This window comes from Podarcis tiliguerta (genome assembly GCF_965153285.1).
Source record: "Podarcis tiliguerta genome assembly, chromosome: 6".
In the NCBI taxonomy this organism is placed as follows: domain Eukaryota; kingdom Metazoa; phylum Chordata; class Lepidosauria; order Squamata; family Lacertidae; genus Podarcis; species Podarcis tiliguerta.
The window spans coordinates 42,567,913-42,594,263 of record NC_139539.1 but is presented as its reverse complement, the minus strand read 5'-3'; the positions used below and the strand labels follow the sequence as shown (position 1 = coordinate 42,594,263).

The window sequence follows — 26,351 nt, the reverse complement described above, 5'->3', positions numbered from 1 at the left end:
GATAGTAATCAGATTTCATTTATTTTGGATACATTCGTAGTGCACATTAAAATAAGACACGAGCGCTCCTCAATCACATGGCACTGCTAATGCTATTTGCTTTGAAGGATACGATCGGATGAGATACAAAGAGAGAATGAACGGAGGATACACAGCAGGGACCAGTGAAGAAAGAAACCACAGAGCAGCTTTTGTGGCCAGAGCAGCTGGGCATCCCCAAGTGCCTTTGCTTTCCTGCCACATCAGATAGTCAGCAAAGACATCAGTACTAGTTAACTATGAAGAAAACTGCACAGGGTAAAAGCTTGAGATCTGCCTAGCTAAAGCTGAGCTTTTCAAAATGAATCACTTGCAGAGGAAATGGTATCCCCTTTACGTAACCAGATTCCTCCCTAATCTATCCCCTCACTCATCCTAGTCACTGGCTCGCATATGCCAATCTCGTAACTTCCTTAGCTAGTTGTTTAGATTCTTTCTCCTAAAGTAGCTGTAGGAATTTAGCACATTTTCACAGAAGTTCAGAGGTTAAAGTTCCTGAGAGGACACCGTGATGAGGTGGCCACAATCCCTAGGAAACAGAACACCTTCACCTTTACTGCCTGCACATCAGCAAAAATACTAGCAGATGCAGGTTGTCTTGCCACTAGAATGAGAGAAAATGGCACCTTGTGTCATTGGCACAGCTGTTAAAAAGACAGTGCCAATCTGCTTTTATGCAATCCAGCAATTAAAGAAAGTGTCAACAAGCCATGCGAAAATATAAGCAAAATAGTTGGGGGCAAATGTTAAGAAAAGTTACGAATGCAAATAAAGAATAGTCACCCTTTCTTCCACAAAGGACAAGATGACTCCCCACGCAACAGTACAGATACACTCATTATGGAGCAATGGCAAGTATATTGGGAATTAAGAGGTATGTGGACAGCCCTTTCACACTGGCTGCAAAACTAAAGTCACAACCAACCAGAGATTACATTTGACATACAAACTAACTTCAGTCGTAACGATTCTTGCTTGGCACTTATGTCACTCAAACCCTTTGTAAACACCAGTTAATCTTCATAATACCTCTAGGAAGTGAGTAGGTACCGCCATTACTCAGCTTCACAACTTGTAGTTTCTGCTCCAGCCTCATGAGAAATGGTGTGGACATTGTAATGGTAAGCAAACTTACCTACTAAGGCTCCTCTTTTAAATGCTGATTTTTACTACCCAAAGGATTTGGGGATAAACATCTTAAGATGTTCCGGAAGCTAAAAGGCTAAGAAAATTTTGAAAAACAGCAAGCTGGGAGATCCCCTTAGGATACAGATTATTGTTTCCCCACTATGAGACAAAGTTGATGCAGACTATACAGACTAACATGGGGATGAGATCACAGAAGTCATAAACCCATAGGTAGTCTAAGGTTGCCATTTTACTTTCCCTCCCCACTCATCCCACCCGACACAGGGAGACTCAGTGCATTTACCAGTTGTGTGGGAGGCAACAAATAATGACAGCTTTCTACATTGGCCATGCAAAGAAAAGCTATACTATGGGGAGGGAGATTGCCTAACACACTGTTGCTAAAAGCATGGGGTTTCCTGCAGGGTGAGGGGAACGTGGCGATCCAAGTTAGGCCAGAACAGGACATTGCCTTGGTGGTTGACCAAAGCATTGTGTTGAACTTAATTGTCTTTCTCATAGCACCAGATAGAGCTTTAAAAGCAGGTAGATATCCACTTGGGATGCTGAGCACCTTATATCCAGAGATGGGGCAGCACAGCAGCTGGTTTACAAAAGAAAAAAAGGCCTTTTTCTTCCATTTGCTTTATTAATTAAGGCTAGCATGGCACATGTAACAAATGAGAGAAAATAAGCTCCACTTGCACCCTTGAGCCACATTTTGTCAATGGCTGTTTAAAAGCAAGGCAAGTATGTGCAAATCAAAAGGTCAAAGACAACCCACTGCATGAAAACCAACACAAAAATGATTAGGAAACAAAGAAAATATTTTCTTGTCATAAGCTGGACTTGATGAGGCCTACTACTAGAACCAAATGTATCTGGTTTCATGCTGTGGAAGTTGATCAAGGGCTGAACTGAAGCACCTTGGACTTTCGTTTTCCTTATTTATATTAAATAGATTATCCATGAGTTTTCATTAAAAGCTCCAGGCTTATGAGGAAGAGTAGAAAGGTCCCACATGTGGCTGGGAAAATTACAATTATTTAAGATCCATTTTTATAATATCAATATTTATAAGATCAATTTTAGACTCTCTTTAAAATTATCATCCTTCCTCCACCCCAGCCTCTTTTTTGTGATGGAGGAAAGTCTGTCCCAAATAGGTCTACAGCAGGCAGCTATCCCAGATGTGTAGCTTTCTCCATCACTCATCTCTATAACGGGGAAAGCTGCACCTGTTGAATTTGTGCCCATCATGGACCTATTAATGAGTTTTTGTCAAGGGAAAAAGTGGCACCCCAGCACTTCTGGTCAAAAAGATTGGAAGAGCACCACATTCCATTGGGTCAGTGGCTGTGCAAAGAGTGCTTGTAGATCTACAAAAAAATTAACAGGCAGACTATGGGAAGAGTTGATGACAAAGGGACATACACTTCTGAAAGACAACACTAGGTGGCAGCCCTCTGCTTGTTTCGCTGCAACTGATTCAGTCTGTCTCTATAGGGCAATGAATACTAAAAGTTACACCTGCTTTAATGATGCTAGAGGTAATCAGATTCCCCCACAACTTTATTTTAAAAACAAAAAAACCTCGTACAAAATAAGGTAAGAAGAAAGACTATTGAAAGGGCATGCAGAGCATGTACCTAGTCTTCCCCCAACAACAAAACTCACAGATCTCACTTTGGTTGCTTGTTCACTTTCTCATGCTATATTCAATAGTGAAACAGTACAAAATGAGGTAAGAAGAATGGCTACTGATGGCCCTTTGCCTGAAAAACAAACTTTGCACTGAAATGTTTTTAGGAAAAAAAAGAAAACTTATTTGCAACTCTTCTTCATGCTGTTTTACTCTTGTCACCAGAAAGAAATCTCGGTTCGGGCTCTAAAATTTAGCACATCCATCTCTGCGTTCCATTGTTATCTTTATGATAAATCCAAGCAGCTTCTTGACTAGACAGTCCACCTTAATTGTGGGATCCCCTTCCCCCTACACCTGTGGTTCTTAAACTGTGGTCCACGAGACCACAATGGATGCAACAAGGGGGGAATCCTGAAGATTTGGCATCACCACTGCGGTCATCTGCCCTGCTGAAGCCATGTGGAGCAGCCGCCCCATGCAAGCCTTCCAAGGTGACCTCTCACGTGGCAGCTGCGATATTAGAATCAGTCTCGAATCCCAGTACACTGACTGACAAACATTTTCACTGGCTGTATTCACACAGAGGTGGGAAAGACAAGATGCTCGAAGGGGAGTGAGCAGGGGAACAATAGCTTGTATGGAGCAAGAGGGTCCGTACGCAGGAGCAGCTTAAGACACAGCAAGGTGGCTTTCCCCTGCTGCATTTCAAGTTGCCTTTACACTTCCTGTACACACCAGAGCAGCGGCAGGAGTGCCATCACCCAATGTGTGGTGCTTGATTTGTTTTTCCCCATGCCTGCAACCCCTCTGGACTACTATTCCAGGAAGCAGTCATCTGCGCACGTGCTGTCTTCTGCGCATGCGCAACGGCTGTCTGAACTGTGCACATCTCAGCTTAAACCAAATTGGGTGGAAGCTGATTTGAGGAGAAACACATCAAACAGAGGCATTTCTTGGGAAAGCACAGGATGCATGTGCAATGTGGCTAACGCCACATGGAGTGCACTGGAGCCAGAGGAAACAGTAGTGTGTGCACAGGCCTAAATTTATAAGCTTTTCACACAGCCTCCCACATGGAAGCTGTAGGATATAAGAGCATGGGAAACAGCTGTATACCATCAGACCATCAGTCTATCTGGCTCGGACTTGCCAGTATCGGCTCTCAAAACCTTTCTCAGCCCGACCTGAAGATGCCACAGACTGATACTTTGAAAGGGATGAGCTCTACCACTGAGCTAAGGGCCCTTCCCTCTGAATATGAAAATATGGTGACTGACAAAAAAGAAACAACTCAGAATAGTGGTCTGCAATCCAGTAGTTAAGAAAAAGTACCCATGAAGCAGCTTCCAGAAGTTCTAAAATACCTTCTTGTTTGGCTTACTGAACTTTCCCAGTGGCTTCAGACATACTGAGCTTTTCCAATGGCTTCAGGGGCACAAAGTCCATAAAGCTGAACAGCTTCTCAGGACTGTAAGGCGCTGCAGTTATCTCCGGAAAAGCCACCTCTGGGAGAAGAACTGCAGCAGCAAAAAGAAATGGCCACAATCACATTCCCTACTGTACGGTTATTTTTAGTCTAAACCAGCCCTGGCAGTCACAGTGAAACAAAGCCGTGCTTGTCAATAAAGTTATGCAAAAAGCTCTATTTAGACTCCGATTATCCACAAAAGGTGGGCTGGGATCCACCAAAGTATTCAAAGAAGCAGTGTGAGGGGGTCAGTAAGGCTGCTGGAATTGAGAGATGGGCACAATCAGGTGAGGTGGAGGGAGAGAAGTTCCAAAGGACACCAGCAAAACAGTGAGCTGCATCTAAATCCACATCCCTCCCTAGCACTACTATAAGAAGGCTGGCTTTTGGGAAGTTTCTGCAGAGCTACTAGCAAGGCAGTGTTGAAAAGTTTGTTAGGGGCTTTGTCAGTAAAAGGTAAAGGGGACCCCTGACCATTAGGTCCAGTCGTGACTGACTCTGGGATTGCAGCGCTCATCTCGCTTTATTGGCCAAGGGAGCCGGCGTACAGCTTCCGGGTCATGTGGCCAGCATGACTAAGCCGCTTCTGGCGAACCAGAGCAGCGCACTTAAATGCCATTTACCTTCCCGCCGGAGCGGTACCTATTTATCTACTTGCACTTTGACGTGCTTTCAAACTGCTAGGTTGGCAGGAGCTGGGACCGAGCAACGGGAGCTCACTCCGTCGCGGGGATTCGAACCGCCGACCTTCTGATTGGCAAGTTCTAGGCTCAGTGGTTTAACCCACAATGCCACCCGCGTCCCAGGGCTTTGTTAGGGGTTGGCAATTTACAGTCCCACGGTTCTTTTTTGCTGCAACGGTGGAGAGATGTGTATTACACCCAATAAGAAGAAAGGAACTTGAGCTACGAGATCAGATTTGTCGGCATGTGGAGCCAACTTTGTAAGTACATGGTGCTAGGACCATCCTTGCGTTCATTTCCAAACTTCTGCAGAGGAGCCGTGCTAGTCCGCTAAACTAAATCCCTTCCTTCCTTACTGCCACTATTTGGCCTTCAATTGGCACAGGGGGGGGGTGCAATCCTCCTCACATGACCTCCCCCGTCCCCACTGTCACAAAAGAGGAATGAACTACAAAGTCATTATACTCTATATTTACTTGGCACTTCAACTCTTGACATACATAAATAAATAAATTAAATAAATAAGTAAATAAATAAAAGGGAGACCCCCACCTCCCGGAAAAATAAATAAATGAATAAATAAAATTAACATGGATTTAAAAAATAAATATATTTCTGCATTCGTTCAAAAATAAAAAGGTATAAACTTTCTAGCCCTCATGCCCTACCTGTTTTGGGAGGTGTTTCTTCCTCCACAAATATTCCTTTGCTTTACATAAAAACCCCACATTCTGTCAGCAGGATCCTCAAGAGGATCTGATGAAAACGGGGAGGCTTTCCAAACATGATTCCTATATAAAGGGGCAGGGGAGGGGAGAACAAGTAGCACTGATCACTAATGCTCCCCCCCCCTCCCTGCTATCAAACAAGTCAAGTTTTCAAACACTTGGCAAGACTTCAAGAACTACACGGCAGGAGAAATGGGGGGGCTGGGAAGAGGCACAAATAGGCTACATTTCTCAAGTTAGCTTGATGGAGCCATCCCAGTGAGTCGCACTGGGAAACAGGAGGAGCAATGGGGAAATGGCAATGATGCGGTGATTAGTTGAAGAGCCGGTGTGAAGCCACAATGCGGTGCTCAGGTCGGCCGTTCCTCCTAGAGGGGCAGGTCAGTGCTGTTATGCCGCGTTTTCCTGGAAGTCCCGTCGTCCCGAGGCAGCGCCCTCTGCAGGCTGGACATGGCTGCTGTCTTTTTGAGGTCAATGACCGCATAGGAATCCGTCCTGCGGGCTGGGTGGGCGGCAGAACGTGAGGCACAGGGGACCGGGGTGCTCCGGCACCCTTTGTGGGGGTCGTCCTCCAGTTCCACCTGGATGTAGTTGAGCTGCCTCGGCTGTTCTGAGCAGGGCCGGCGGAAGTCAAAATTGAAGACGTTGGGCGTGCAGCTGCGGCGCCGCTGCAAGCAGCCCCCCCTGCGCAAGCCCCCCTGCAGCACAGCGCTTTCCGAGTTCATGTAGTTTTGCAAAGGGTCGTCTTCCTCGAGTTCCGGGTAACCGTTAGGGGAAGGCGTCATTGCATCGCCAGAGTCCTCCTCCTCCTCCCGGTCCTGCCTTAGCGGCTGGCACTCCCACACGGGCGGCAGCGAAGGCAGGTTCTCGTAGTGCAGCAGGGTGGCCCGGCGGTGAGAGCAGCCGGGGGGGTTCAGATCCTCACGGGCAATTTTCAAGCGCCTGGTGCCCCGGCGAAGCAAGGCACCTCGGGACGGCAGGAGGTCGTTGATGTTCTCGTACACGTACTTGGGGGTGAGGCATTCGTCTTTGCACTCGTTGTTGTTGTTGTTGGGGGTGCACATATGCCCTGCGCACTCCCAGTGGGGCCGGCAGAAGCCGTCGCATTTCATCATGTGCCTGTACCCAGGGGCAGGACCCAACATGAACTTCACCTCCCCTGGCTGTAAGTAAACCTGGGGGTTCCGGTCCTCTAGCGAGCAGTTATGGCTGGGATGGGAAACAGGAGGGTGGACTTCAGGCAAGGAGTGCATGCAGTGGCGGCCCCTCATCTCCTCCTCACCGCTGGTTGTGTTCACATAGGTGTGGGACTGCAAGGAGAGAAGATGGATGAGGAGGTGGCAAAGAGGAGAACAACTGCCAGCAAACCTATACATGCACCTGGAGGTGTTGACATGGCTGGAGGAGAGTCTGCTTTCAGAAGAGGAGGGACTTGCAGTAATGGGTCTGAGAGGCAAAGTAAGCATAAAGCAGAGATTGAGAACCTGTAGCCTGTGGTTCTCAACCTGTGGGCCCCCAGATGTTGTTGGACTACAACTCCCATCATTCCCGAGCTCTGCCCTTGCTAGCTAGGGGTGATGGGGGTTGTAGTTCAACAACATTTGGGGACCCACAGGTTGAGAAAGGCTGCTCTAGATGATGTTGGCTCCAACTCCCATCAGTCCCAGCCCGCCTGATCAATAGTGGCAGTTGTAGTCCAACCACATCTGCAGGGCCACAAGTTCCCTATCTCTGCCATTAGGTGGCATGAGACCTCCCTGAAGCAACTTACCACGTACTAAGCTTAAAATGACTACCTTCAAAAGTGAAGGTAAACTTGATTAGAAAGTTGCAATCCTAAATACACTTATTATGGAATTAGCCCTGTTTAACACGGCAAGGCTTACTTCTGAGTAAATATGCCTAGGATCGTACTAGCTTATACATAAATGACTACAAAGGCTTAGATTTAGTTCCCACAAAGCAGAAAGGGTTGTTCATTTTCGTTTTCATCACACAGCTCAACTAATCAAAATTCTCATTATTATTTTTTAAATCCTTGATTTAACTTCTATTTTTCTTTGTATTTTCATTCACCTTGCACTATTCATTGTGAACACAGAATTAATGAATTCACAATTTACAAATGAATCCGGGTAGGACTCATCATGAAATAGTCAGGCAGGGAGGCAGAAAAAATACAGCCGGTTATAGTATAAAGATAAATCACTCTGGTTGAAAGGAACCAAAGTTTGATGCCTGTGATACAAGTACAGTGTCTCCTTTTGCCACCTTCTATATCTTCATAACAGCTATGTGATATAGGTAAGGCTGAGAATTGATGACTGGCTCAAGGCAAAAACAATGATGTGTTTAGTGCACTTAAAATGTGAGACTGCACGTGTTCAGAGTATTTTCTTTTTGTTTATCAAGCTTGGCAAAAAAAAAAAAGTTTGGGTTTTGCTGAGAGCTGAGAAACTCCACAAGTTATTTTTTTAGTCTGCGAAAGCTTTTGCCGTAATAAATGCATTAGTTTTTAAAATACCACATGACTTATTTTGAGCTACCTTATTCCTTGCATTCCTTTTGCGGGGGCAGGTGGGCCCTATTTTCGGAATTGCACCAGGGCCTCCAACCACCTTGACCATAAGGAGAACTTACTTGCTCATCAGGGACAATGAGGGCATGTGTGGAGTCCTCGCCAACTGAGGAATGCCTTAGGCTGCTCATGGAGGCATGTCTGGCGGCAGGGCAGGATGGGGCCTCCACAGGGAAGCTGTGGAATCCGTTGGGAAACCCTGGAACTGTATATCCGAGAGCTGGAGAAAGATGAGGAGATCAGCCTTAGAGCATGAGCACATCTAGCAGAGCTTCCAAACTAGCCTTAGAGAATATCCTGTACACATTTGCAAAATAAAAACAAGCAAAAGGCTAGCAGAAGTAGATCGATCAGTGATGGTCTCCACTGTAAGGATATTGCTTATAAACCAAACCATATGGCTGCCTGTGGCAAAACGTAGAGATGTAGAAATTCCTAAGCCAAATCCAAGCACAGAACAAAACTTTCTTTCTCAACCCAATACAGACATCAAGAATCTAAAGATTCCAGGCAAGCTTTCTACAGTAGCTTGGATGGATTCTGACGGAAATTGCAGTGAAGTTCAAAACACGATCTGACAACTGCTGTTTTAAACAGTTGCCTTGGAAACAAGGGAGCACAAAACTTAAGACATTACAGTAAGCATACCATACGGGACACATGGGCACAAGTGCTAGGGCTACACTGGAGAAGTAGACTGCAGAAACAGCTTGCCTGGTAGGGCAGAGTTGCAAAGCTAGCTTCCTGGCAGGTGTGTTATTGCTGCTTACCAAGAGGGAAAGGGAGAGGGGGAAGCATGTTGGCATTGTGCAAGCAAAATAATGAGAGAATTGGATTGGCTCCGCTAGTGCACCTGCACCATGGCATACTCTTCACTGCTTCACCTTCCCAGTATATGGTAGCTAGCATTGCAGCAATGCTCACCAGAAGACTAGCTTCTGGTATACTGGCCTTCTGGCCTCAGCTATAAGCTCTTTACAGTGGAACGGCTGAGCTCCAACCAAACACTGATCATGCCAAATCCCCTGGGGATTGTACAAAAGGCAGGGACACTCTTGGGCCTTTCACAGGCCCTACTGGAAGGCTTGAAAAAGCCAGTTTGGCCTCATACAAATATTCCACCTCCCTGCTCACTGGAACAAACTGTGGTTGATGCCATAAAGCTAGTACACAACTCTACATCCCCACTCCCCTGTCTGACAAATTGAGAGATGACCTTACTATTGGGTGTCTGGGGTGTCCGGGGCAGTTCCAGTTCAGCAGCATGACTGTTCCTTGTGATGACAACAGGCTCTTCCACCACATTGATGCTGTTACACTGCATCAGTTCCTGCAGCAAGTTGAAAATCTCCTCTGCTCTTGAGCACTTGAATGCAAAAATTCCTAGGCAAATTATCAAGAGTGTTGGAGAAAAGAGGAAGATTTGTTTTAATGCCATGCAGTCTGGGTCTCCACACGGAAGATACTTACATAATGCAATGAAATTTACTGGCACGTATGCCAGTGCTAAGAGTTAGGCAGGGTTGGTGGTGGGGGAACCGATTTAATAGGAATTAATAAAAGAATCGTAGGAACCAAATGGATAGAGTCACCTGGATTAAACTGCAAATTAAAATCGAAACACCTGAGATTGAAAAGGCATCTTGTCTTAGAAGAGCCATTAGGGCATGCCATAGCATGGCTATTAAGTAAATATATTTACTTACTTAAATATATAACCCTATCCTTGGGCCTGAAGCTAGGCCGCCTAGATATCTTACAGCATAAAAAAGCAATATAAAGAAGGAGAAGGAGGAGTTTGGATTTGATATCCCGTTTTATCACTACCCTAAGGAGTCTCAAAGTGGCTACCATTCGCCTTTCCCTTCCTCCCCCACAACAAACACTCTGTGAGGTGAGTGGGGCTGAGAGACTTCAGAGAAGTGCGACTGGCCCAAGGTCACCCAGCAGCTGCATGTGGAGGAGCGGAGACGCGAACCCAGTTCAGCAGATTACAAGTCTACCGCTCTTAACCACTACACCATGCAGGCAGAAGGTAGATCAGGATGTACTGGTAGATTTTGGGGTGATCTACAGTAGATCAAAACAGGTTTCTGATTCCCAACCTAAATTAGGCAGCTGAAATGAAGAAAGAGAACCAGGATTTGACTTTTATGTTAAAAGGTGCTCAGTTTAGTTCTGGTGTGATAGAAGATCCTTACACTCAGAATGTGATCAGAGGCATGTTGTTCTAATAATGTGTCTTTTGCTACCGGCTCTAGATGGGAGATCTTATGGTTTTAGAAAAAAGCAAAGTAGATCTGAGAAATTTGACATCAGCACACCCCTGCTATAATGTACCTGTAAATCAATTAAAATCTTATTTATTTATGAATATATTTATATGTTGTCATCACATAAATAATATAAAAGTTGTTTAGAATAGTGTCTCTATATAATAAAAACACATAAAAATTAAAATCAAATACCATTGACTAATCCAAGAAAAGAAAACTAGCAACATTAAAATTAACCAAAGTCCTTTAAAAATAGTTATGATTCCACTGTGCACTTGCCTAAAGAGTAAATTCAAGGAGGCCAGGTAGGTAGTAGTGGACAGCACAGTGGAGCTGCATCATCTACCTTACCTCCCTCCAGCCAAATTGCTGCTGCATATTGGGGGACAGAGAAAAGGAGGCGCAAGGTGGCAATGAGGTTGGAGTGGTGCAAACAAGTCAGCAGGAGCACTGGATTTGCACCACACCAACCTTGCAGCCACTTTGCCCCTCCCCATTTTCATCCCAGCAGCGACTCAGATGGAGGAAGGTAGGGTAAATGGCATGCCCCCTCTGTGTTGTCCATTACTGCAGACCAATGTCCTTGAGGAGAGAGTTCCAGAGGCATTGAAATAGTCCTGCTCCTTGTCACCAGCCTGATGTTTGCATGCTGAGGCCACCAGAGCACAGCCTTCTGAAAATCTGCAAGCACACTATTTGCAAGACGAAGAAAGAACACTTCATATGAGAGACAAGGCTGGTTTTTGTCGTTGAAGCTCCTTGAATGCTGTACATTTTTCTCTGCAGGCAGCTATTTACAGCTACAGAGACAGACAGAAAAAGGTGGGGAGGGAAAGTCATGGTCTGACCAGCTTGTTACACTATTCTGACAGTGAAGAATACACTGAACCTGTTTAAACACATTCCTCTGCCACAGAAAGCGAGAATTCTCTTCGCTATCAGAGCACAATCCAGAACTGTTGGCCTAAATGAGGCATTTTATTATAATGTTAGGGTGGTGGATGTCTTCCAAAACAGTTTTGATGAAAAATTGAAATATATTTTTTCTCAACAATTCCATCCCTTCTCTTATCCACTCATCCTGCCCCTTTCTATATCCCAGTTAAAAAGAGGGAGACAAAAGGTGACAAAGAGAGAACGAGTGAAGAAGTAGCAAAATAAGGCTTGTGCTGGGCACGGTAAGCCTGTAATAGCAGAGGTAAGGCGTGAACAGCAAAACATGCCATTTTCCATTTCATTTGCCAGCTCAGTTTTGGAGTTATATCCTTTCCACCAGATCATTCTCATTGACTTCTTATTGACCAGCATGAACTGAAATGGGTACACGAATGGGAGGGACCCCCATTTTTATGGTATATCAAACTGCCAACACCTCCCCTTCCCCCATAAATATTTCTATCAATTGTCTGACTATACTGAGTTAACCAATCGGACATCGGCACGCACAAACACGCACAAAAAAACCATAGCAACCAGGACAAGAGCATGGCAACAACAGCTGCTATTCTGAAGGAATATGTTCTCGGTTTTCGAAAAAACAAAACCCAAATAACTCCTACTCTGTTTCTGCCTTATTGTTCCCAGCATAAAGGCAAGGATCGTGCAAAGAAAAGAAAAAATTATTGTTGTTGTTTTTGTAGTTTAAAAAAAACAAAACTTGAAGGGGAATAAAGAAAAGAAGGGAAATGCAAATAAGTCCAAAAGCACACACTTGTGTAGAGAGGTCCAAGGAAACAGCAGGGCCTACAGCCTGTGAATATGAAACCTGGCTTTCTAACTACAGCACTTTGAACATTTTTTGTGATTTATCATTATGTATTGGGTAATGCAGACACAAATTGCTGGCACAAACCGAAGTTGGCACCTGAACAAACCATGGTTTGCAAGCTGGGAGAAAGCCAGAGTAACCACAGCACGATCCACCCCAGTCTACCATCATCCCTGCCCTTCCCCCACATAGCCCATAGTATCATATTGCACAGGGCCGTCTTTACCCAGGGGTGCAAGGGGTGCAGGGCACCCCGGTGTCGAATTCTGGGGGGCGCCAGATGGCTGGTGGGTGCACAGATTCCCTCCCAAGCCTCTGCAGGAAACGCTTTCCTCCCACAGCGCCATGGGAGAGAGTTGTGCGCCCACCAACCAGATGCGCCCGCCAACCACACACTATCCGTGTATAGGACGACCTCATCTAATACACGGGGAAATATGGTAATTTGGGGACACTGGGCGGATCTTTGCACCCCGACACCACATATGCTAAAGATGGCCCTGATATAGCATGTGCATTAACACAAACCACAAAAACAAGTCGTTTCCTTAGTTAAAACAGAGGTTCAAACCATGGTTTCAATAGCACTTGCCAATCATGGCTACTCAGGAGAACTTGGTTTGGATTGGTCATGTATCTAAAGCATATCTTAAGAGACCCTTGCATGTGGTTCTCAAGGAATATCAAGGGATATTGCAGCAGGGGTTATGTGCTCTGCTAGTGACCATTTTCCCTTCTAATTTCTATTACTACAAAAATATTGGCTGGGCGCCTATGGAGACTAGAGATGGACCTTTGATATGACCCAGCAGGGCAGAATTGATCTTCTTATGATACGGTGTCAGCTTTCAATTATATTAAAACTTAACTGACTGTCTCGCTATTATCCATTTAATAGTAAATTTAAAATTTAAAAATATCCAATTATCAGACATATTTTAAAAGTGGTATAACTGCTATCAGAATGCCAGTAACTGAACGATCTGAGCGACCTCACAGTTTAGCAAAGCACAGATCCCAAAGTCCCGAGTCTCACTGTATCCACAAATGATCATAATCAACATTTCGCAGAAGGTGGTACTGAAAATTTGCCCTGTATATTACAGGAGGAGAGAATGGTTTCTGCACAAGGATCAGATTTACAGCATGCCATGAGGAGAGAAATTCGCTGTTATCCCAACTGCCTAGCCTTCTGTAGCAAGAACATTTTGAAGCCACTGTCCCTGCTGAGAAATGCACATACCCTGTCCAGTCAGGCAGCGGCGCCCACTCTCAAAGGAGAAGAGGTTGGAGTCATAGCCATAGCGTCGCAAGCAGAGGTATGGCCACCGAACAGCATCACGTTTGTGTGTGTGCAAAACAAGCTCCCTCTGTGTCAACTCCATAATCCCCGAGCCCAGCTCGTTGCCCTCATCGTCAACATTTGTCACCTGCAGAAACACCAAAACCTGTCGTCAGGAGCTCCAGGCATTATGCCAAATAGCACCTTAGTGGGCAGAACAAATACCATATAAAACAATATTCAAACGGGTTGTGTCTGCATAGCAAAACACAGTCCCAACAATATCTCCTTGATACAATTACTTTGGCTCTTGTAGAATGGTGGAATTCTTTTGGGATGACTTTGCTGTCAGGGAAATATACCAGTCAGTCCAATGTACCTGGAGGCTGCTAGCCCAGTCCACAACAAGATTTTAGGCACAAGAGTTGTTATTCTATACCCCAAGAGACTCCTGCCTCTATTAATGGCTATACTTGTACTCAAGCTATATCCCTATTACAAGCTAACCCAAGACTTACTACCCAACACTGGCCTAATAACTAAAACTACTGAGTGGAATGAGCCATTAAAGTGACTGATCTCATAAGTAATTTCAAGAGCCAGAGTGAGGTTCAACTAAAATGTCACAAAACAGCAAGCAAGCTTTCAGATTCTTCATAACTCTTCATCAGGCTAGATAGTAAGCCAAATGTGAGTTGGGGTGTATTTTTCTTATGGACCAAGATAGCTTTCCTTGCTTTTTATTATCTACTAAGAGGCAACTTAACTGGGAAGCTGAATGGCATGACCTCTGCACTACTACCAAATAAAACACACAGAGAACAGGAACCTTTCCAAACTCAAGGGGTAGCAATGCAAAACTACAGAAGGGTTTCAATTGTCTCCTCTGTAGAAATGGCTGCTCTTAACTACTTTAACACCTTGACGGCATGAAGTTTTGTGTGCCTTAACTAACTTTGAATAATTCTAGTGGTAGAACACTTTGAATAGGATGAATATGCATGTTACCTTAAACTTGGTGGGGTGGTGATCTGGAACACTGTCTCTGCATGGGCAGCTACAGCAACTCCCCATGATGTCAGCACACTGGGCAAATCCTAGAATGGAAGGAGAAAAAGATTTGCCAGCCCTCCAAACACAGCTTGAAGAAAAGCAAAACACAAGCCACCTCCCTTCTGCCAAACCTTGGAAACATTTCAGAATTAATGTCACTCCATATGAGCAGCATCACCGAGTGGCTGCAAGGGAATTTGTGTTTCGCAAGTGTGATTATTTTCAAATTGAGGAATGTTCGTATTCCATCCACGCTAAGGAAAAGACCAAAACAATGGCACAACCATTTGGGGACAATTTAATTGCTTTCTATATTTAGAATTATTCCATGAGGATAGTACTGTCAAACCTTAGGGTAGGATTTCAGAGATGAAACATAAATGAGGAAATAAAGCTCTGGAATCTTAATGCCTTGCTTAATCCTTACCCAGCCATGGCCATTAGTAGCATTTAAGGGGAGGGGAGGAATTCCCACTTTCCCCCCACAGTCCTCTACTGGGTGTCATGGTAACCAGGATGTCAAGACGTTGCCTACAGCTTCAGAGGAACTGTGCCATCCTTCACCTGATACAGAGAACGGAATCAAGAGAAACAGAAAGAATATTTAAAAGAATGCCGCATTCAGAATTTGCATTATTTGTTATCACAATTTTTAAGGGTTGCCTATTATTTACTGTAAAGTAAAACTGTATCAGTAAGGTTTGTCATCACTTTTAAAAGTTCATCTATCAGAATATGATGGATAGCAATTCACCCTAAAATGAACGCTTGGATTGGCAACAGTATCACTTTCACCTTTACTATGTTCTAGCCTTAATTCAGTTTCTCACTATAACCCTTTGCATAAAAGCAAGAAAAGAAATTGCCTTTGGAAAATGACCCAGGAATCCAGAGTGAAATGATGTTGTGCTCCATTTTGTTCTATCAGGCAGGGTTTGTTCATACGTTCAGATGCCATTTAGGAGCAGACACCTTGTTCTCTGTACAAGTGCATTTGAGGCATCACTTTGGCTTCTAATAGTTACAGACAAAGCAATTCAATGAGGGCAGGTCTGTGCAGAGTTTTACTGGTCTCACACCAGTCAGGGTAGAAGCTGGGTGGTCGGAGGAGAGAGAAATATATATGCCAATGCCAGGGCTGGCATTCTTCCCCAGCTCCTCAGGGGTACCAGAATGGTTTTGGATCCGTCAGCATCCTTTGATCCCCCCCCCCCAAAGAAAAAACTGTCCATGCCTTCTCCACTGTCAATAAAAGGCATTGGCAGTGGTCCTTTTTGTGAAGGCTGGAAGGGAACTTCCAAGGGCAGACCTCTCTCTGGCCACAGATAGGACTATCCACAAAAACCTACGGCTCTTGGGGTGCCCTTCCAGTGACTAAACCTTTGTGCCCTAAGGATTGTCTATTTTAGTTTTAACTGTCTGGGTTATGACTGGGGGTTGGGGCTAAAAGCTAGTGCTATTTTTCACATGCATTTTTATTTGGATAGCATTCTCAACATAGTTGAGTACAACGATTTACAGCATAATGTCAGCTGGTTTTTTTGCAATTAGTATTTCTCTTCCTCTTCTGACAAATCAGTGTTTTGAATAAAACTACTATTGGACCATATCGGACTGATTAAAGGAGATCTAACTTTAATTTAGAGACTATAAATAATATAAAATACATTTTTCTTGTATCCATTTGGACACGGATACTTGATAAAAGTGAAATTTTCAATTGCTACTTTAAAATGCACTCAACCCTGAAAATATGATTGCCTCATATTTAGGCAATTTAGAATGCAATCCTATACTCACTGACATGGGAGTAAGCCCCACTGAACTCAATGGGACTTCTGAGTAGACATATACAGAATTGTGCTAATACATCTTAAGTTGTGGCTTCCTTCATTTACATGTCTCAGGCAGCCAAGCTGCAGCTGAACACCTTCCATAGAGGTTGGCCCACACCCATATATCAAGTAGTTATTGCAGAAGTAATCCCCGCGACAGGGTGATCTCCTGTTGTTCGGTCCCTGCTCCTGCCAACCTAGCAGTTCGAAAGCATATCAAAGTGCAAGTAGATAAATAGGTACCACTCCGGCTGAAAGGTAAACGGCATTTCCGTGTGCTGGTCTGGTTCGCCAGAAGCGGCTTTGTCATGCTGGCCACATGACCCGGAAGCTGTACGCCGGCTCCCTTGGCCAGTAAAGCAAGATGAGCACCGCAACCCCAGAGTCATCCACGACTGGACCTAACGGTCAGGTGTCCCTTTAACTTTTTAATCCTTATAGGCAATAGCCTTTACTCAGATGGGTTAACACCACCCAGATCATTTGTGTATCGTTCATTTAAAATATGGGGTATACACACATAATCTTGGCCCAGTATTTGTATAAAATAAGTTAGTAGATGGTCTAAAGCTCAGATAACACATACTTTTGAATGACCTTCGCACAAAGCAGTGGTTTTTCAAACATGTTTTGGGGGACACCGGAGGTTCCTAAGAAGTGTATCAGGAGTTCTTGCAATGGAAAAGACCAGTAGTGACAGAAAAACTTCCTTCCCATTACTACTGATTTCCCCTTGTAATGTGCTGCCCCAGGAAAATGCTGGGTGTCTTTAAGGGCACACGCACAGTTCATGAGGCAACCTTGAGGTCTAATAGTCTTCTCCAGTGTCCCTTATGAACTGAGTTTGTCCCTCTCACAAAGCTTCCCAAAATCCTGTGCAGGTGTTCCTTGGCAGAGAAGTTGATGTGGGAAGCATTTCAACCAGGCAGAAAGTTTGAAAGCCATAAGCCAATTAGAACTGAGAAGTAAGAAATACACACAGACTAGTGTGGAATATGGTGGGTAATTTTTAATAAACGAGCAATGGGATTTCAGCAAAGCAAATTAGTAAAAGTGAGAAAATGTAGACAAGCCAACTTAGTCATTCAAGAAATTACAACACACCTGAGGTCTAAAGAGGATCATAAGATCATTTTTATCGACCAGGGTTTTAGAATTTCCTTATGCTCTGGATTCCAGAAATTCCTTCAGTGATTTGCTCCACTTCCTGGCCATGACTGAAAACTCCTCCTGCTCTCAGTAAAATGATTAATTAAAAAAAATAAGATGAAAATCAAACTAAAAAGCCTCTAGTGTCTTGGTTTATCATCAGGAATGGTGCCTGCCTTTTTCCATCCTCTGGAAGCTCACCTGTCTTCCATGTTTTTGTTGGCTGTTTTTCCTGCTGCCTCCAGCTTGGCTGTAAATTATATTTCCTTTGCACAGGCATGAAGTGCCAAACATTCTGTAACCAATTAATATACAACAAACATCACTACTGTATCTTACAGAGAAGTTCTTCAGGTTATACCCTGAACATGACTCAGAATATTTTCACAGCGGCATCATGTACAAAGCGCACCAGTCTCAACCTAGCATGTGAGGAGGAAAAGTAGGGTTGTGACATGCTAATGAATTTCAAGTGAAACATTATCAACTCTTTTGGAAAAAAAATTAGCCGATTCATCGCTAAAAACATCAAGGGATGTGGCATCACAACTGAAAGCTGATAAACGGTATCAAAATGTTACTTTTTATTTAAACCTCTAAGTTGCTTCCACACAAAATATTTACAGGTGATTGCTACTTTAAATTTGTTCTGCTGGCAGCTATTTCCCACGGCATCTGAACAGGAAAGAGTTACCATTGCATCCTAACAGAGCTCAACCTATGCAACAGGAAGTGCCTTCATAATGATACATTTCCCTTTTCTCTGTCATCATGTTAATTAATATATGGTAACTTACCTCAGACATAAAGCCTGCTGTAAAATTATCTTAACACAACAACATACAAAGCATATCAAGTAGGTTTTGAGTGAAAATTAAAATGAAATTTAAAGTATAATAGGCTTTCACAGTGTGTGTGTGTGTGTGTGTGTGTGTACAGCCAGGATCAAAATGAAAAGCTGGTCTTAACCTAAAGAACATTAATGATCTACCAGTCCTAAAGAATGTAAATCTGTAATGCATATTCCTGTAAAAAGTAAATCAAATTTCTAATATAGAGCATCATACCTGAAGGCAAACAACGTACAGGAAACTAAACAGACAGTGATCCGCACTAAGCACTCAGGTGTGTAAATGCTGGGCAATCTATATACCGTGGAACCTCGGTTTTCGAAAGTAATCCATTCCAGAAGACCGTTCGACTTCTGAAATGTTCGAAAACCGAGGAATAAAGAGCTGTCGGCAAAGTGAATGGGGAAAAAATGAGAAACATGCCACAGAAGCCATTCAACTTCCAAGGCGTGCTTGAAAACGGAAGCATTCACTTCTGGGTTTTCGGCGTTCAGCTTCCGAAGCGTTCAGCAGCCGAGATGTTCGAAAACAGAGGTTCTGCTGTATTTCAAAGTTCCCAATTTATATTTAGGATTAAAAGGCTGTCAACTGCCCAGTGGAGTAATGAGAGGGGACCTGGCAGCAACACAAGCAGGTCTCATCAGTCAAAGTAGTAGTATATTCAAACATAAATTTGTATTACGGAACTTGTATGCATCAGTTATGTGTCTAGCACCCAACAAAGTTCCTTGCTCATTTTAAAAAGGTAAAGGTACCCCTGCCCGTACGGGCCAGTCGTGTCCGACTCTAGGGTTGTGCGCCTATCTCACTTAAGAGGCCGGGGGCCAGCGCTGTCCGGAGACACTTCCGGGTCACGTGGCCAGCATGACGAAGCTGCTCTGGCGAGCCAGCACCAGCGCAGCACACGGAAACGCCGTTTACCTTCCCGCTATAAAGCGGAACCTATTTATCTACTTGCACTTAGGAGTGCTGTCGAACTGCTAGGTGGGCAGGAGCTGGGACCGAAAGACGGGAGCTCACCCCGCCGCAGGGATTCGAACCTCCGACCATACAATCGGCAAGCCCTAGGCACTGAGGTTTTACCCACAGCGCCACCCGCGTCCCTTGCTCATTTTAAGACACAGTTTAAAACTGTCTTCAAACACTTCAGTCTTGTAGATAATTAACATTTGTTTCCTGCAAACAATTTCCTTATTTCCTTCCTGGCATTAACCATGGTTCCATGCTACAATGCACTAACAAAAACCAAGTTTCCTTAGCCATGGTTTGCAAGATGGGAGGAGCCATCCCATCTCAAAATGCTCCCCAGGAACTTCGGGGGGGGGACACTTCCCACCCCCCCAGTGGGAGAATAATTTCTTTTTTGACAGACAATCTGTCTGGAATATATATATGAGTCCTTTTCAGAAAACAAATGATGTAAAATACACCTTAAAGTCAGTTGATCTATGGTAGTGAAATTAAGTGTTTTATTTGCTACCTATTTCAATTTCATGTTCCTGAGTACATCTTTCAATATTCACCTTTCCTACCCTGCGACAACTGCTCCCTCTATCAACTGAAGATCCCAACAGCCTATATACAAACAAACACTGATGTCATGACATCACATTTGCTTTTGACACCTGAATAGCTAACTGAACCACCTTTTCTTGTTTCACTGGTTGCATTTGCAAAAAGTGAAAGTAGGTAGAGTTCACTAGCACTGAACTAATGATAATTTCAAATAATTATATGGCTCTCAAGCAGACCACAAGCGAAGGATATACTCAGGGTTCTTCCATATTCTCTGGGTTTGTAAGATTACAGAATTGGTAAAGGGCTGTCACATGGAATATGAAGGAAGCTTGTTTTCTCCTGTTCTGGAGCGTAGGACCCAAACCAATGGATTGAAGTTACAAGAAAGGAGATTCTGACTAAACATCAGGAAGAACTTTCTGATTGTAAGAGCTGTTCGACAGTGGAACGGAGTCTCTCGGAAGGTGGTGGGCTCTCCTTCTTTGGACATTTTTAAAAGGTTGGATGGTCATCTGTTGTGGATGCTTTAGTTGAGATTCCTGCATTGCAGGAGGTTGGACAAGATAACCCTCAGGGTCCCTCCCAACATTACAATTTGATGATTTAATGGTTAGCTACTGCAAAAATTGGAGCTGAGAATCACAGCAGTAGCTTTGTGTAAAACCCTCATGGCTCCAAGGAAAATTTGGAAACTATGTTGGTTGTATCTACTGGACACTAAGGGTAGCTTTACATGTACAGTTTCAATTTGCAGATGTTATAAATCAGAACTGCATTCCCATTAAAGCCATGGCTGAAAGATACACAACTCTATTTTTTAAAACCACCTCACAGAGAACTCCAGTTGGTTCCAAGTCAATGGTTTTCAGCAATGTACAAGTGGCTTATTTTTATACCATTCAAATCTAGTTTTGCCCATTAAAATAATAATATGTGAAGTTTCTGCTTATCAGAGTAACAGAGTTTCTGGGCCCTGGACAACTCTCTGGATACTTTACCTGCACCCCAATTCTACTGCCGCCCAGTCTTGGTTCCCCTCCCTTCCTGCTTTATGCCACCAAAACCCTTGACAAAAAATAGAAATCATTTGGAAGACTGACCCCTGAAATCTGACTAATTTGCATAAATTATTCTGAGCCTAGGATATGACTGTCAGTCATATTTATTGCTTTTAGCCAATGGCCTTTGCACTACTTAGCACCTGTAATGCACTCATCACAGTTATCAAGGCAAGTTTCCCAAAAGTGCCAATATATTTAGCAATATAGATATAAATGGAAAATGGTACCACTTGTATCATTCCAATCCAAAACATGTCTGAAACTGCAATCCAATATAAACCTACCTAGGAGTAAGTCCCATTGAATTCACTAAGAGTATGTAGCTATGTATAGGATTTCATGGTGAGCCATACCTTTTTTGGAAACCCTTTTATTCTTTTCTGCTTCTTCAGAGCTCCTGAACCATCACAGGTTAGCTTCCCTTCCCACTATACATGGAGCAGCTGTATGCAAACTTTGTGATGTCTTAAAAGGACTTGCTTCTTGATAAACATTGAAAAATTAGCATGCTTAACTAGTTCCAAATCCTAGAGAGCAACTGCCAGTCAACGAAAGCACCGCTAACCCAAGGATCTGGCTCAGCATCCAATGTCGGACCTGACATCCGACGATAAAGCATTTGTGAAAAAGGCAGCAATACACAAGAGATGAGTGAAAAGAAATATAAAAAGCCAAAGCAAGCCAAGGCGATTGACAAGGAAGAAAGATGCAGAACATCCTAAGTGCCACCCTTCTGCTGGGCAGGACTGGGAAAATGTACTCCTGCTATGCAAAAAAAAAGGGCTCCAGCAACTGCCTTCAGTGTTTAGTCCGGGAAAGCAGGAAAAACCCTCCAGACGCGTTCACACAAACAGGGACGCAGGGTGAGAGCAGCGTCACAGAGAGTGAGTTACAGGGTAGCACACCGACTACAGTGATTCATCACTTGCATGCGAGGGAACGGTGATTGCTTGACTGTTATTTGCTTGGCAATAATAGTGCAATGGCTGAGAGGTGAAGAGAAACCATGAAAAAGGATGCAAACCCTGGGAGATAGATGGTGAAGGGAGGAGGGAGATTATTGGGGGGAGGCGACCCCTGAGAGGCTGCAAGGGAGCACACGAGGAAAACAGGCGTGCGAGGTGCCCATATATGGGGGGGAGGGGGCCACGACTTGAAAAGGAGGGTAATAATAGTAATGAATAATGGGAATAAATACTGGGCTGTGGAGGAGATACGGCAGGTGCGGGGGGGAGGCTTGCTGTCCTGGGGAGGGGAGGGGGTGACCCGGGACCTGGCCGAGAGCCTGGCCTAGGGATACCGCGCAGGCTGGCCGGGGGCAGAGAGGGGAGATTATTCCGTACCTGCGGCGTTGTCCAGGCGCGGAGGGAGCCGTCAGCAGCGGGGGGAGCAGAGTGGCCGCCGCCGCCCCTTCTCCCCAAGTCCAGCTCCGGCCGGGGACGCTGGGAGCAGCGAGCGGACGGACGCAGCCTAGAGCGTCACTCGCCGGCAGGAGGACCCGGGCCCAAGGCAAGCCGGGCAGGCGAGGGAAAGCGCCCACCAGCGTAGACTTTGTAAAAAGGGGGGGAAAGTAGAGTGATGATTTCATGGTCTAATGACGGGACTTCCTGGATGCTTTTGACGCCATTTCCCTCCCTTTCTCCCCCCCCCCCCCGCTGCGGGGCAAAGCGACAGCTGCCATTAAGAAAGCAAAGGGCGGGAGGCGGATCCGCCTGTGACCCCCCCACCAAAAAAATAAAAAAGGTTTCTCAACTCAGGTCTTGTTTCGTGTGAAATTTATGTGGTCTTTGTTAAAGCAATGCATTTTTAAGCATTAAAAATGGTCAACCCAAATGCCATATATAAGAGCTCCGTTAGCTGCAGATTTAGGGAACAGGGGCTGAGAATTAATGGCTAGCGACAACCCTGCGGTGTAGCCCACTGCTGGAATTGCAAACTGGAGGCGCAGCTAAGGCTGGAAGGGGATTGTCAACAAAAGCTGCAATGTCGCTCAACGTCCAACCCTACGATTCTCCATATTCTGTGTTATGATTCCCACATGGAAAGGAGGCGGAGGAGGAGGAGCAATCTTGTGTGGTTGGAAACATCTAGCCCACCTTGGCCGCTCGGTCCGTAGTCCTGGCAGGGGCTGGGAAGCTGATCTCGGCCACAGTGACAGGGAGGAAGGGGTCGGATTAACTCTTTCCCGATCAGCCCGTTTTGGGGACTCTAGCGGTTGCTTTCTTGCCGGCGAAAAGCCCTTCTCATCCTCCTCCTCCGCGGGTGACAAAGCATCCGAGGAGGCTGATCTCAGAAATGGCCTCCAAGCTGCTCTACTCAGTTGGTAGAGCAAGAGACACTTAATCTTAAGGTCGTAGGTTCGAGACCCAAGTTGAGCAAAAGGCTCCTGCGCGGCAGTGGGCTGGGCTAAATGACCCTCGCAACCCCTTTCCAACTATACAATTGTATGATTCTCCGATTCTCTGAAGCAGCGGCTGCGCGGCGCGGCTGGAGGTGCGGATCTCCTAATGTGGACGGACTCCGACTCCCATCGTGCCTGACCACCAGCCGCGTTGGCTGGGGCCAGCGGGAGTACCGGGATCACCACGGTTGTCCTTCAAAGCGCTGCGACCGGACTTTTGTGTCGCTGCCTCCGCCGCCCCTACGACGTAGCACCTGGGGTTGCAATTCAGTCGTTCTTCCCCAAAACCGGCGCTTGACTGCAGGCAATTTAATGCGCCACCGGCTCGCGCGCAGAAGCGCTGCGCTCTCGCAGCTCTGCTCGCCCGGCGCAAAATGAAAGTTCCAAGTCAAACCGGAAGCCGGTTAGTGTTCGGGATCCCGAGGGTTCTCTCAATGGCCGCCAGGGGGAGCTGGGCGCGCATGGCTCGGGTCGCAGGGTTTAAGCTTGTCTGTAGCGGACGCAAACCCAGGCGGTCAAGAATAGCCATCCTCTCCTGAATGTGGCTTTGCTGCTAGAGCGCTGAGCTAGAACCTGGGGAGCGTGCGGCGAAAACCAGAGTTCACAGCCCCGCTCAGCCATGAAACTCACTGGGCCAGTTACTGGGTTGTTGTGAGGCTAAAAATGAAGAAAAAGTAGGGTATAAATGTAATACAGTAATAGCAATCATATTACATGCGCAGGGCTTCATTTGAGCCAGGGCTCAGTTGTGGAACCTGCCTCTAAATGACATAAGTTGGCAATGACATTATGTCTGGCTGTGTGGATATAATAATAAAACTGCCTTTGAACATGTGGGGAGAAGTTTCTAGGCAGGCAGGATGGGTCGCTTCCAAAATACTTCCTGCTCCTCCAGGTTTCCAGCTACCATATAGTATTACGATTTTCTATACTATACTGCCTAATTTATTCCTTGCTTCCACAACGATGGTCTTTGCCACTCCTTTACTCTCCCAAACTAGTTTTTCTGGAGTTTCCCTGCTGTCTTCTCACTACTGCAGAAGGTGTGACACAAGGGTTCTAAATTAGGGCTTGGGAATGAGGCCATTGCATGCATACTACTGTGCTTGGGAGCCTTCAGCTGTAAGCATCCCATTCACAGGAGCAAACTGCTTTCGGATGTGTGTTGAGTGGCTCTGTGCATCATTATTTGTTTAGTTAATAGATTATTATTTTTTTATCCCACCCTTCCTCTTAGCGTAGCCTAAGGGCAGCAAACAATGAAACCAATTCAAACATTTCAACACAATCAAATATACTCACTGCTAAATAATTTCAAGGCTGGCTGGGAGATTTTCTTACAACCATTAAATGCCTGCATGAATATTAATATATACTCAAATAATGGAGGGGACAGAGGGCATTCCATAAGTGAGGGGCTGCTACTGAGAAGATTCTGTTGGGCAGTACTAAGTGGCAGCAGCACCTTTCTTTATGTTTTAAGAAAAAGATATTAATGACTTTTTGAAATGTGGATAAACAAAATAGGATTATGAAACGGAAAATATGTAAGCAGTTTACCGCTCGCAACTTAGTTTTCATACTCATTTTTCTGCAAACAAAATACTTGGTTTGCAAGCAAGATTGTAACAAGCACCTGGGGTGGGGGGGACAAACAAACAGCTGAACAGCAAGATGCTAAAACAGGGGTAGGCAACCTAAGGCAAATCGCCTTCTCAATCCAGCCCACAGACTGTATGGGAATCAGCATGTTTTTATGTGAGTAGAATGTGTCCTTTTATTTAAAATGCATCTCTGGGTTATTTGTGGGGCCTGCCTGGTGTTTTTACATGAGTAGAATGTGTGCTTTTATTAAAATGCATCTCTGGGTTGTTTGTGGGGCATAGGAATTCGTTCATTTTATTTTATTTTTTCAAAATATAGTCCGGCCCCCCACATGGTCTGAGGGACAGTGGACCAGCCCCCTGCTGAAAAAGTTTGCTGACCTCTGCTATAGAAGATGACACCTCAGTGATATTTTCTACTCATTGGTATACAGTGGTACCTCGGTTTTTAAACATCTCCATTGATGAACATTTCGGTTCTCGAAAGCCGTAAACCCAGAAGTAAATGGTTTTCGAACGCGCCTTGGAAGTTGAACATGCTACGCTGCTTCCGTATTGAGTTTTCTGTATTCAGTTTTCAAACGTTTCATAATTCAAACAGTTTTCTGGAATGGATTACATTCGAAAACTGAGGTACCACTGTAGTTTAGCTGGGGGTGATAAAAGGGAGATATGAATCTACTGCTGGCAGGAGCAGCTGACATGGAAGGGTAGTGTAGCCAAGCCACTCTCTTGACAGGGATGTTGCTGCTGCTTGTCTGAATGGGGCATGGTGGTAGTAAGGTCGGGACTGCACAGGCACAAGAGCAACAGTGTTGGATTGGCTAAGCTGGTGTGCCTTGGTAGCTCTGACCTTGCTGCTGCCCTGCCTGCCCCATCCAGGTAAGCACCACTGACACTGCTACTGGTTGGATGGCTCCTGCGCACCAGGCCTCCACACCAGCTACTCCTGATCTCTGTGGAATTTGAAGTAAATTGACAAGGATGTCTGACTCACAGTAGTTTGACAATGTCAGCAACAAAATGACCCCACAATATTATGCTGCTTAAATGAAGAAACTGGGGTGACTAGGTAACCAGGAATGGATTTTTGTGTTGAAGGCCTGAAAGTGTGTTCGGTTCTAGTGCTCAGAGGAAAATTAATGGGCTCAAGGTTCCTTGTACGCCTCTTGTACTTTGTTCCAATTGATGGATCTTGGGATTCTAGTAAAAAAAAAACCAAAGAAGATCCCTCTGTCCGCCCACCCCTGAGACAGGCAATGTTGTGAGGAAACCTTGGAAACA

At 44.9% G+C, this 26,351-nt stretch overlaps 1 protein-coding gene across 2 annotated transcripts; it reads right to left on the bottom strand.

Annotated features, from left to right (window-relative positions):
- FRS3 (fibroblast growth factor receptor substrate 3) lies at positions 1-22,703 on the bottom strand. 2 transcript variants are annotated; one of them, XM_083445785.1, is made up of 8 exons: positions 22,406-22,703; positions 17,834-17,927; positions 15,076-15,212; positions 14,604-14,692; positions 13,557-13,743; positions 9,491-9,652; positions 8,332-8,489; positions 1-7,001 (listed from the first exon to the last, which is right to left on the bottom strand). In XM_083445785.1, exons 4-8 carry the CDS (start codon positions 14,667-14,669, stop codon positions 6,060-6,062), a joined length of 1,515 nt encoding a protein of 504 aa, XP_083301911.1. In that variant the 5' UTR covers positions 14,670-14,692; positions 15,076-15,212; positions 17,834-17,927; positions 22,406-22,703; the 3' UTR covers positions 1-6,059. The 2 variants fall into 2 exon arrangements, with proteins under 2 accessions (XP_083301911.1, XP_083301912.1); XM_083445786.1 differs by lacking the exon at positions 17,834-17,927.
- Between the last annotated feature and the right edge of the window lie 3,648 nt (positions 22,704-26,351).